General features: G+C 41.6%; 1 protein-coding gene across 5 annotated transcripts in view; it reads left to right on the top strand.

Annotated features, from left to right (window-relative positions):
• The window catches only part of dachd (dachshund d), a 104,582-nt gene that overhangs the window by 55,346 nt on the left and 36,603 nt on the right, over positions 1–12,633 (top strand). For 4 of the 5 annotated variants that reach the window (XM_077617211.1, XM_077617213.1, XM_077617212.1 and 1 more), the window contains exon 3: positions 8,257–8,412. In XM_077617211.1, the coding sequence (XP_077473337.1) occupies positions 8,257–8,412 (156 nt within the window). The remainder of the gene's footprint in view (positions 1–8,256; positions 8,413–12,633) is intronic. The other variant, XM_077617214.1, reaches the window with a different exon arrangement.

The following is a 12,633-nucleotide window of genomic DNA, read 5'->3' as shown; positions in this document are numbered from 1 at the left end:
TGTTCTACCCATGTCTGGGTGGCTTTTCTACGGGTACACCACTCGCAAAAAACATGCATGATAAGCTCATTGAAAACTCTAAATTGTCTGCAGGTTTTGAACACATCAGAACTGTGAGGCAGGTATGCTAACCACTCTTTCACCGTGCCGCACTGTTGTAAAAATATAAAATAAAAATCACCAATTAAACTGATGTAACAAATACCAATTAGACTAACTGATGTTAAAATTTAACCCAAAAAATAAATGGCAAACTACCACAATGAACTGGATAATAACAAAGTTTAGTAAAGAGAGAATGGTTAACTCTGTTTAGTTTTATTCAATATTATGGACCGATTTTTTTTCCAAAAGATTAACTTCACAAAGGGTTGTTAAGAAACCTGAGAACAAAAATATTTTATATGTATTAAGTTATTCTGGCATTCTGTTCATTTTAGGTTTAGGCTTCTTGTGATCACTAAAACGGCTTTTTTTCCGTCTTTTTAAATAAAAAAAAACCCTCTTAAAACAGCACAAGTCAATTCTTTGATGTTGAGTTAAATCTAATATGATTTTCCGGGAGTTCCCTGGGTGCATGAAGGCATCACACAATATGATGATATCTGCAACGCCCACATTTTAGGGCACATTGGGGCATATTTTTCATCCAGATGTCGGTCACATCCCTCAGGGTGCCGGACATCGGCGGTAACACACAATCCCCCACCTTGGGGTTCCCCTCAACTCATCATCAAAACGGCAACCGGTCCGAAGCCACGAGACAGTCGCCGTTAACTCGTTCACCAAAAACAGATCGTTTGCTTAAGCCCCGGTGGAAAAAAAACAACAACAACCACAAAGGGAAGGTTGAATAAATTGGAGTGGAGATCTTTTCTCTCTGATTATTCCGGTAGATGTTGCAATTGTTGCCCGGGGTGCATTCTAATTAGCGCGATTAAATCCACTCCACTGCTATATGTACATAGGCACCGGTTGACGCTAAAGCAAGCTTATCGCCACAAGAATCAACAGCAAGCATTTGGGGTGCCTCAGGCCGAGTCTTATTGCAAGCAACGCTTTTGTTCTATTTGCGGCGGGCTTCATTGTGACTACTTTGATGTTGGTGGCTTTAAGTGCCCCCATTTGCATATTGTTGTCTTCTGCATCTTAACGCATCTAACGGTGTTACACCGTTTTTTTTTCAGCGTTCGCTCGGTGTAAATGATATTTACTGAAGTACTCCATACATAATACAAGTAGAGTAATACTGCAGCCTAGGATGTGAATGATAGTTTTGGAAAAATCAGGTAAATAACTCTAGTAACCAAAGTTACCAAATATGTACGGAAGAAAGAAGGGTAATTGAAAAAGAAGAATTTTTTTAAAGTGTCCAAGATTCTGACTTGAATCTCAGATTTCTGATTTAAGATTTCTGAGGTGATTCTCTGAATTCTCATTTGAAAAAATTGGGGCTGAAGAATTCTGAATTAAATGACAGAAAAATCAGGAATTCTGACTTTAAAGCCAGAATGATTCCAAGTCAGCATTAAATTAGACTTGATTTTAAATGTGATCTTTAAATTAGGACTACTGAAGACAGATTTTGTCTGGATTTAATCTCAGAATTCTGAGATTCAATTCAGGATTCTGAGAATAAAGTGACAGGATTTTTTCTTCTTCAGCGTCCCTAATCCTCTTCCGTAAATCCGATTCCTTGTCCAACAAAGGCTTTCTGATCAAATGACAACACCTTGTTGCTTTTTCCAGACTCGAGTTATCTCTTCTTCGCCGTAATCTAATCCCGAAAGTGATTTTTCATCCCGAAGGCAAGCACGCATTGTCTGCTGAGGCGTTTGAAAGCTAATATGAAACACATTCACCACAATCACTTGCTTTGAACACGTAGGGCGAGGTCGGTTGCTATCTGCAGAAAAATGAACTTAAAGGGCGACGAGAGTGCGGAGGAGGACAATGATGAGAAAGAGTCGTGTTATTTAGTTGAACAGAGAAGCCTTTTGATGCCGTCCCCTTTAAAGCCCAGAGGGATGCTCTGATCTTGACATTTAGTCGGGGTATTCAGACGCCACTGATAAAGTAATTGAGGTTTTCCGTGTTCTCATAACCGCCTTCCTAACGGTGCTCCAACGCCATTTTTCCTGTCTGCCGCTCGCCGATTTTAGAATACAAGCGTTTGGATATTTAGGGACGTCCCTGATCGGAAACCGGGCTCGTTCGCCAAAATGGGTGATTGGCACTTCTCTATTGATGTTAGCATTACGCGTGAAATGTCAAGGGAAGTTACAGATTTTGACAGTTGCCTAATTGGATATAATTGACTACACATAAGTTAGCATCTAAGCAAGCGGCTAATTAATGTCAGGTCCAGCGAGTGCTGATGGATGGAAAGATGGCCAAGATGAAAAAGTGTCTTCAACCGTTGTCAAATCACGGCATATAAATTCATTTTTCACTTGAGCTCGCATCTTCGTGCATATTGATGACGGCTTCGCCCAGACGCAATTAACTGGGAATTTCTGAGCAAAGCGGCATCTTCGGGATTCTTAACAGACATTTAGCATATTTATCTAACACGCACAATGGTTGTCAGCTCAAATGTGACCATTTTCTTGAATGTAGAATGAGCTCATTGTCAACATTTTTCAAATCAGGAATAGCCACTAATGACGCTTAACAAGTTTTGGAGCGTGACATGATTTATTACAGCAGCAACCTGCTCATGCAAATCAACATTTAGCAGTTATCAAAGATTCAAAATGTAGGTGTCATTAAACCAAAGGTCTACTTCTAGTTGCAAGACAACTGAAACAAAGAATGTACTAGGCAGGGGCGGAAAAATATTTTGGGGTGGTGAGAAGGGGGCAGGAACTAATTAGTGTAAAGGGTTGCAAATATTTCATGATGTTTAATACATTATCAATTCTTTTGACAATTATTCTGTATTTTGTGATGTTTTGATGCAAAGGCCTGGGATGGATTTAATACAAAATTATGAGAATTAAGTTTAAGTGGGACGGTATGAGAGTGGTTATTGCGTCCCCCTCATAGTTCTTGGGTCGTGGGTTCTCCTATGTGGATTTAGTTTTCTATCCTATACTTGAAACAGTCTAGATCAGGTGTCAAAGTGGCGGCCCGGGGGCCAAATCTGGCCCGCCGCATCATTTTGTGTGGCCCTGGAAAGTAAATCATGAGTGCCAACTTTCTGTTTTAGGATCAAATTAAAATGAAGAGTATAGATGTATATTAAATTTCCAGATTTTCCCCCAATTGTAATTTTTTAATCCATTTTTTTCAGTGTTTTTAGTTAAAGAATCATTTTGTAAAATCTAAAAAATATATTAAAAAAAGCTAAAATAAACATTGTTTTAGATCTATAAAAAAACTGAATATTCAGGGATTTTAATCCAGTTCTTTTAATCCATTTATTAATTAAAAAAAAATATTATATCTAAAATGGTCCGGCCCACATCAAATCGAGTTGACGTTAACGCGGCCCGCGAACCAACCCGAGTCTGACCCCCCTGGTCTATATGGTCCTTATACTTCCTCAAAAGTTTTCATTCCTTCTTGAAAAGCCTGCTACATTGATATTTTAATGTTTTTGACATGTTAGTGGCGCAAGATTAGTTTCCACATTCCACCTAAATCATCATAGCTTAAATTTGTCAAATCCATTTTACTTTCTCCCAAACGAGCCCCAACCCACCGCGGTGTTTATGATTCATTCATCTACAAACGTTGTGTTTTCGCCGCCTCTAAACATGCAAATCGCGTTAGATTAAAATCAACGCCTACGCTGTTGTGCAGGTTTCCTTCGCACGCTAACAAGAGCAACAATCGGCTTGCGGAAACATTGTTAACATCTGTACGTATGCCTGCCCTTGACACCGCCGCCATTTTGCAAAGAGGACACCCTAACATGCTTAGCTTCCCATTTGAGGAAATACTCTCTTGTGTACTTGTGTGAAAAGCAGGCGTGTAAGTGCACGAACGTGCCTGAGGGAGTTTTTCAGGTGGTGGAGACGTCACAGGCGGATTGGCCCTCCAACCCAAAATTCCCGACCTTCTCAAATGGGATTATTTGCCGTTGGACTGACACCACATGGAGATGACATCTCCTTTTAAGTGCAGCGAGAACCTCCGCTCACACTCTGGCCGCAAAAGCTTCAGAGTAATTCATTTACGCGCCAGCGGGACTGACTTTACCATTAGAGAAATGAATACCACCTACAGTAAAGTATATTGTACCTGCAAGAATTCACATTCTCGCTGATAATATAAGACAGCGGAACCTTGAATTTTTTACCTACTGGAAGTTAAAACTGGAGTAAAACTGAAAAAAAAACGGTGTTAAATTTATAGAAAAACAATTTAAGTGTCCACCATATGTTAAAATCAAAAAGATTATAAGTACAATTGTCTCGATGCTGATTTTTTGAGCCATTTTTTTCCAAGAAATGAAACTAAATTTGGAAAATTAACACAATTTATTACATTGATTGGACATAAATCCAGGAAATCAGTACTTTATGGTAAAATCATACCACTTTTGTCCACTGGTGTCGCCAAAAATTGAAGATGACATCCCAGTGGTGTACCACTGTATCTCTAAAACTATAGCCAATGCACAGTTTTGATCCATTTTTTTCTTTTATAGAGAGTTATAGTTCTGTTCAAAAGTACAATTTTCCCCAAATGTTTTTGCATTTGATTGCCTGTGCACTCGTCGATTGTTTCATCCCGCCTGGTTCATCATGACAGTAATTTTTTGGTCTTTTTTCTGAATAGCAACTTGCTCAAATGTTCCACCACTTCATCTACGTTTACGACTTAAGTGTTGTTTCTTGTTGTCAGGTTGCCTCGCTACTCTTCCCCTCAGTCGGTTAGGTTACCGAAGTTCCTAAGCTCCGTAATTTATATTAAATGTATCGTGATCCAATCTAGCAGAGTTTAAGTGGGGTGCACTACACCCTGGAAGAGAGCACCCCAGGTCGTGTCGTTATTATGCCGCCACATGCGTAAGCGAACGTCTAAGAGTCGGAATTTGTGCCTTTAAGGGAGCGAAAAGTTCCATTTTCCGAAAACGACAATTGCGTCTTTTGTGCAGCGGGGTGAGGATAATTTGATTTTAATTCAATTATGTCAGATAGTTGCGGAGGGCACAGGCATTGGGGTGTTTGTTGTAAGAATGTTCTGACATTGGCGCAGGTATGGGGCAGCTAGCATGTTAATTAATGATGAAGATCCTGACAATATGCGGAGGCATGACAGCGTTAAGCCAGTCGGCTGCTGCTTCCTTTGCATATTAATAGATCCTTCATTATTATTTAATATGACAGCTGCTCCAAGGGCTACCGTCAGACCTTGTCTCTGTTATTTGCTGTTTGGTGCTCCCCGTGTGACACCGCCACGCTAGTCTCCATTAATTCTTGGACGGGTTCTGCCTTTCCTTTTTTGTTTGCTTTTGAGTCCTACCTGGTTCTATACCGCCGCCGCCGCCGTCTGAATTTAAAGGTGACTTTGGCTGACTATACGAGGCGGGATTGTTTTGTTTGCATGGTAATGAATGCAGATTAGTGACCGAGCGGAATGTTGACGTTTCAGACTTCCCGCGGCTTAATGGACTTGCCTGTCTTCCTCATTACGCCCGTCGTGCCGGCCTGCCGTTTCGGAAGATATGACAATTCATCTGTTGGGATGAAACAGTTAACTGATTTTTTTTCTTTTTAACAAATATACCTGTCAAGTGGTGCGCACATAATTTTAACAGTTATGGTTTATGGGAGAAAAAAATCGTTCGGGGAAATATGAAAGTTAGCAAAAAAAGTTTTTTATGGTTTTCAATGGTTGGGCATGGACTCTATGGGAAAAAAACAATGCATCATTTGGTGCATTAGGGTCAGCATGTAAATAAAACACTACTCTCCACACATCAACTATATTTCCAGACTCAAACTTTGCAAGAATATGATTTTTTTTTTCATTTTACAAACTACATTTTAGTGATAAAAAGAGAATATTAAAGATATGTAATATAAAAATGTCCTCTTTTTTTAATCCAAAATTACCATTCTAAGGATGTTTGGGCTTTTTCCATGCCTCCTACAAAAATAAATTTCTGTCTTTTTATCAAATTTTGGAAGAAAAAAAAACTCCATTCAGAGATAAGAGACAGGTGGACACTTTAAGTGACCATCACCATGTAGGTGTAGCCTTTCGACAAAGATCTTTTGCGAACCACATTCACAAACCTCAGATCTTTCCTCATATTTCTTTAAAAAAAAAACTTTTACAGGGCACCACTAACAGAAAATCTCAACTTCACTCGCAATTAGTTTTGACAGGAGTGGTTGAGGAATCGGTTGTTTTCAGTCGCTGTCTTGATAAAGCAAACAAACGACAATTAACAGATCCTCAGCGGTCCCGGCAAATGTTAAGTTCACAGCGGCTGCTATACAATCGAGCACTCACAAATCCGCGGGAGGGGGCACAGCGAGGCGTTGGCTGCACCTGATTTGTGGGGTGAATTCATCACACAAAACAGCCCCAGAGGTGATTTCAATATTTACTCTGCAGTCTGTTCTGCATACGTCTCATTTGGGAAACAGTTGACTCTTGGTCATTATACACAAATGAAGGCTGACCTTCAGACCGGGCAGAGGCCACATTCATTATGTGCACAAGTATCACCTTCTTATGGGCCCGTGATTTTTTTTCTTTTCTTTTCTTTTTTTTTTACTCCTCTGACGCCTTTTGCATATGGAACAGCCGCCTGCAAACGAGAGGGCCATCGCTGACATGATGTATACAGTGCATCAATATGGTCCCGATGTATTTTAAGATGCAAACAAGCCTCGAAATGATATGCGCGGAGTGACTCTCGCCATCTGTCCGTCAGCTGGAAAAAAGAACGTCTTCTGTCGGGCCCCCGTGTTCGATTCCCACCGCTTGGTCTTGGTGCTAACGGCTGCTCCCGAGCACGATAGCGAAGACAAAGCTGCATATTAAGTAGAAGCAGCCAAAGGGCAGGTGATATAGTCAATTGCAGATCTGAGCGATTCCACTAATAAGCACTTTTCCTTTGTATTTCTGCTTTTTTGTGGTCTTTTTTTGAATTGAGCGTCTTTTGATATTGTCGAAAATCCAGAGGAGTCTCCCGGGAACCCGCGCAGGCCCGGAAGAGCGTTGGCGTTATTTGTCTCCCCACCGCTGGAGATGGAGGCCTCATGAATAAAGATTTCGAGTCACGTTCGATACAACCAGAAGCTCCGAAAGTACCGCAATGACAAACTCGATGCTTTACGATCTCTGCAGTGCGCTTGGCATATGTGTGTCTATTGTCCCTCACATACTAGCTCGCTTTCAGTCCATTTTGTTTGTGGGGTTACGTCTTCAAAGATTTAAAGTAAGGTTAGGTTAGGAAAAAACATGTCGAGGTACATGAAACATTTTTGCTTACTGCTCCCTTGTGTATGCAGATACTATGTACATCTAACCAAAACTGGATATTTTATTTATATATATATATATATATATATATATACACACCGTATTTTCACGACTATAAGGCGCACCGCATTATAAGGCGCACCCTCAATGAATGACACATTTTATTTTTTTTCCATATATATAGCACACTGGATTATAAGGCGCCCTGTCTATTTTGTAGAAAATATAAGACTTTAAAGTGCGCCTTATAGTCGTGAAAATACGGTGTATATATATATATATATATATATATATATATATATATATATATATATATATATATTGAGTTTTTATAAGGATGGATTTTTTTCTATACTGCTTGAGAACCAATGAGTCTTTTGATCAAATCATAAAATCTACCAGATTATTATATCAAATCAAAACTCCTACATTGTTCTTCCCTTGAAGGCAAAATTATTTCACTATAGAGGGAAAGCCCCCAATGGGTGGCAGTAAGCTTCCTCACGATCATATTTTACTATTATAATGGCTGCCCGCTGTGAAAATATTCCGTTACCTAATGAAAAGGTACGCACATGGTGGATTTTTAGAAAGTTCTCTTATTTTATTGTATTTGCTTAGGTAGTTTTTTCCAGCCCTTGTTGGATTTATGCCTGTCTCTTGAACTCACTTTGTTTTTTGGGGGGCCAGTTCATGGCAATTAACTCACTGGCTGCCATGACCTCTCATTCCGTGGGTCGCTTATGGGTCACATGTTTGAAACACGCCTGAACTAAGCAATATGTCTGCTGTTTTGCACCCGTCAAGGTCTAACGGCGGCGGCGGCGGCAGCAGCCAACGCGGCCATCGCAGAGGCCATGAAGGTCAAGAAGATCAAGTTGGAGGCATTGGGCGGCTACCACGCCAACGCCAACCACCATCACGGGGTGGACGGTGAGAATGGAGACGTCGGCTCGAGCGTTGGTGAGAACGCACAAAAAACAAAAAGCTTATGACAGTTTTCATTGCTTTTTGGTGTGGATCTCAATTTGTTAGCAGGTTTTAGAGAATATAGTCATATTTTTACTTGCACCACATTTTTTGGAACTAAATGTGGTTAGATTGATTATTTTTAAACATCCCATTAGTAGAAGCGGGCTTGAAATATGCAAAAATGGGACCGTATACTGTATGGCCATTGAACTATACAGATTAAAATAATTGAAAATAGATCAGATCTTAGTTCTCAGATCTGTGTTATTGAACATTTGACCATTTTTCCAGCCTGTAACTTACATATTGATACACTGTACTAATAACACTTTAGAATGCAAACCACCTAGTTATGGTCTTTTCAATGCAATATTCTTGCGGCACCCAGCCAACAAACTAATGGAAGTTTTAACTGCACTTTACAGCAAAGTACAGTATGTCTGATTTTCTTCTCCATTTTCTGTAAACATAGACCCAACAATATATACCAGCTTATCCCCAAATAACAGCAAAGTAAATGTCAGATTGCCTCAGTAGTCGCGAAATACCAACTGCGCCTAATTTGAGTTTGGGGCCAAGCTTTTTCAGGATCGCTCTGGTTTTCCCTCACCTGACATATGAGATTGTTGTGTTGAAAGTGGGGGAAAAACAACGCTCTTGAAGGCTAAGTGAATCTGTGAACACAATTTCCCAAAGCTATCAGCCTTTTAACAAGGCCTAATTGAATTGCTGTGAAAGCCCCCCGTCCCCCTCTCCCGCCACCACCACGTTCACAATCCACCATTCCAATTAATTATTAGCCCTAAAATGCAGAAGGATTTTCATGATATCACACAGAAGCACTTAGTATATTAAAGGTAACGACAATAGAGCAAATCCGTGAGCCCGCTCCGAATTATAAACCAAATGTATTCCCTCTAGCTTCGGCATCTAAATGGAAGCTTTTGGATTCACTTATTCGCAACGGCTCGCCGCTAACACTTGACACCGCACACAAAAACAGGATGCGTTCGCCAAGGCGATTTTAACAATGCGGAATGCACAAAGTGTGAGGTCATCACTCCCGGAGAATTGAGTGCATAGAAAAAAAAAAAGAAAGACGGAAGAGAATAGGAGCGCACGAGGTCACGGAAATAAAGATAAATGTGGGCACAGGCAGCAAGGCTGCGGCAATGGAGCTAATAAGAAACTCTTTTATCTTTTTACAATTTAAATGGTAACCTTGAGCCCGGGCGGCCACGCCACGCCGGAATCGTAATTCTAGCCGGCGAAGGGCGGGAGCGGCTCTCAGGTGCATCCGGCATTAGCCGGCGAGTGAAATATACGGCGGCGACGCCTCTCGGCCCCATCCGCAATCAATTGGATTCTTTTTTTTTTCTTTAATATTTACCCGCCGCGATGAGGCCGCGCTCGTCTGCATGGTGATGAACAGTCTGCCAGTGGCGTTTGAAGGTGACCTGTCAGCGAGTATGGACAAATCTCTCGCTCGCAGAAATGTAGAAAATAAATCATTAGCTCGACAGGGCCGCGCGACACCCCCACGGCGCTCACCTCCTCCCCATCTCGCCGCTCACTCTCGGCGGATTTAAATCAGCTCAGATTTATGATTTGAATTAATGCTTCGTTTGGTCAAAGGAATGGTCTTGGAGACAAATGATGTTTGGTACTGAAAACCATCCTCATATTGATTACCGGGTGTCTCGGCAATCTCGTGTTTAGATCAACCACTCGCCTGTGACAGGGGTGGCCAGCGAGAGTCATCCCGATAATGCGTCGTAGAGTTATTGCGTCGCTCCTTCATCTGTCCCCACCCTTGGATTATATTTAATACCGCTAAATCCACCACAATATCAACTTGCTTGATACCAATTCAACTATTTGAAAATGTCTGCCCCTTTTCCGCTTCACTCTCTCGACAGAGCTCTATTTGCCACTATCAACGTCATACTGTATCTACGTTCCTCTGCCTAGAGAGGCAATTCTCGATTTACGACCCGGTTTTGTTCCTACGTAGGCGGCGCAATCGGGAATCCTGCACGAGTCGCATTTCACCGTCAAAGTCAAAATTTTTCTCTACATACCGTATTTTGCTGTTTAATATACCCGGGGATATTAAATGATTTTTGCTTTTTTGAGCCTTCTGTTTGTGCGCCATTTAATATACCCCTGCCATTTAATATACCCGGATATATTAAACGGCAACTCAGCTTTTTTGGCAAGATTTGTATGGTGTTCATGGGGGCATATTTATAGATATTAAGTTCATTAAAATTCCAAGTCAGACTTTATTCAGCAGTAAGTAGTTTTAACCTGAGCAGTAAGTAGTTTTAGTCTGCAAAACGTTGATGCACCCCGTCACGGCATAGAGTGCGTAGTGGATCGTACCTTCCCGTTTGTGCGCCATTTAATATACCCCTGCTGTTTAATATACCCCTGCCGTTTAATATACCCTGGTATATTAAATGGGGGTGGGGGGTATATTAAACAGCAAAATACGCTACTTATAAAAACAGTCCGATACATTCAAATAAGAAAAACAAGAGGCTGGATGGAGAGTTCAGGTTTTCAATGGTTTATTCGCAACACGACTATGGTGACACCGACAAAACGAAACCAAACTGCCCATTTCACAGAGCTACTACCAAATTTCTTCCACTGAACAAACCATTATTTCCTTCCATCAGGGGAGGACGAAAGAGCGCAAAGAAACAGTCATTTTATTGAAAGGGAACGAGAAGAAGTCTGCTTATTAGTATGGAGGATTCATCTGTTTTCACTCTCCCCTCAATCCAAAGTGCCTGTCCATAAAATGAGCAAAACCTGGTCTAGTATGCTCTTACATAACCTGAGGACTTTCTGTACATATGTCCCATCGTTCTTAACCTACCCTACTTACCCCCATACCTTTTTTTTCCACTGCACATACAGTACTAGTCTCTACCTGTAGCTTATATATATACCTACCTTCCTACCTACCCAGACTTAGCCTACCTACCTCTTTGAAGCAGGATATGTATACACTACGTGACCAGCCATGACATTGATCTAATTGGGCTGCACGACTCTATTAAATCCCAAAGCTCTTAGCTACAGGTGCCTCCTCCGAGCATTTATGCGAGGCGACTGAAAGCCGAGCCAGCCCGTGAAGGACACTCTGTTCCGTTTGTAGAGTTGGATCGGCCACCGCTGTCTTTGTGTTGATGTAAATTGAACAGCCTAACGCTCCTCTCTTTCATTAAATATTCATCTCAATTAGAGTTTCCCGTTTGCCTCAATGATAGGATTTAAAAGAAAACAAAAAACAGCACATTCCACTCTTGGAGCAAACGAACCCAACAGTTGGACCGAGAAAAAAAATAGTGTTGAACGTTGGGAATATGCGAGGAGAGTGGTTTTCTTCTTCTTTTTTTTGTTTGTTAATGGGAGTGAATGGGGGTTGCCTGTTAGGAGCAGCCCCCCTCTAGAGCACACTGTGGATTGTTCCTACGCCTCTCAGGAAATGCCACAATTACAGATCACAGACCAAGCAAAACACGTGTGGCGCTGGGCCTTGAGGGGGATAAACAGGCTCCACCACCCTCCCCAGCCCTCCTCTGTGCACTGACCCCAGCCCCAACCTTCATTACTGGGAGGGAAAATACTGTCCGCTGCCCACTAACAAACACCTGCCAATTCCACGAGAAGGAATTGTTTTCTTCTTTTTATCCAGCGTGGAAGGAAAACAAAGTGTTTCTCCGAAAGGGGGTGTGGGAGTTAGAGATAACAATATTAGACCTCTCCTCCTTTATTATTTCACCAAAGTCCATCCATCCGTCGTCGGAAGCCCCTCCCACTCCCGGCAACGGCTTTCGAGCTTTTTTCCCCGGCCGGCGGGCGCTCGCCACGCCACTCATCCGACTCGTCGCCACGTAGCTCTAATGGAGCCGAAATCCCGCTCGTAATTAGATATGGGAATTCTGACTGTCATCAGCCAGATGATGCCACCAACCAAAGAAACACAAGTGGCGAGAAGACTGCTCAAATGCGCCGCTTCCTAATCGACTTCTGCGCAGTGGAGACTTCGGCTGTGTCTATACATACAGTACAAAGCAATTTTCATACACATGCCAGGCTAAAAAAAACAGTCCCTCTGCACCAGCGCAGTTTTAAGACATTTTTGTGACAACTTCAAAATACATTTTCAGTCTTTATGGAGCTGTGAAGCTCTTTCAT

Source organism: Stigmatopora argus, chromosome 13 (genome assembly GCF_051989625.1).
Source record: "Stigmatopora argus isolate UIUO_Sarg chromosome 13, RoL_Sarg_1.0, whole genome shotgun sequence".
Lineage (NCBI taxonomy): Eukaryota > Metazoa > Chordata > Actinopteri > Syngnathiformes > Syngnathidae > Stigmatopora > Stigmatopora argus.
Note: the sequence above shows the minus strand (reverse complement) of the source record. Positions and strands in the feature narration are given on the sequence as shown.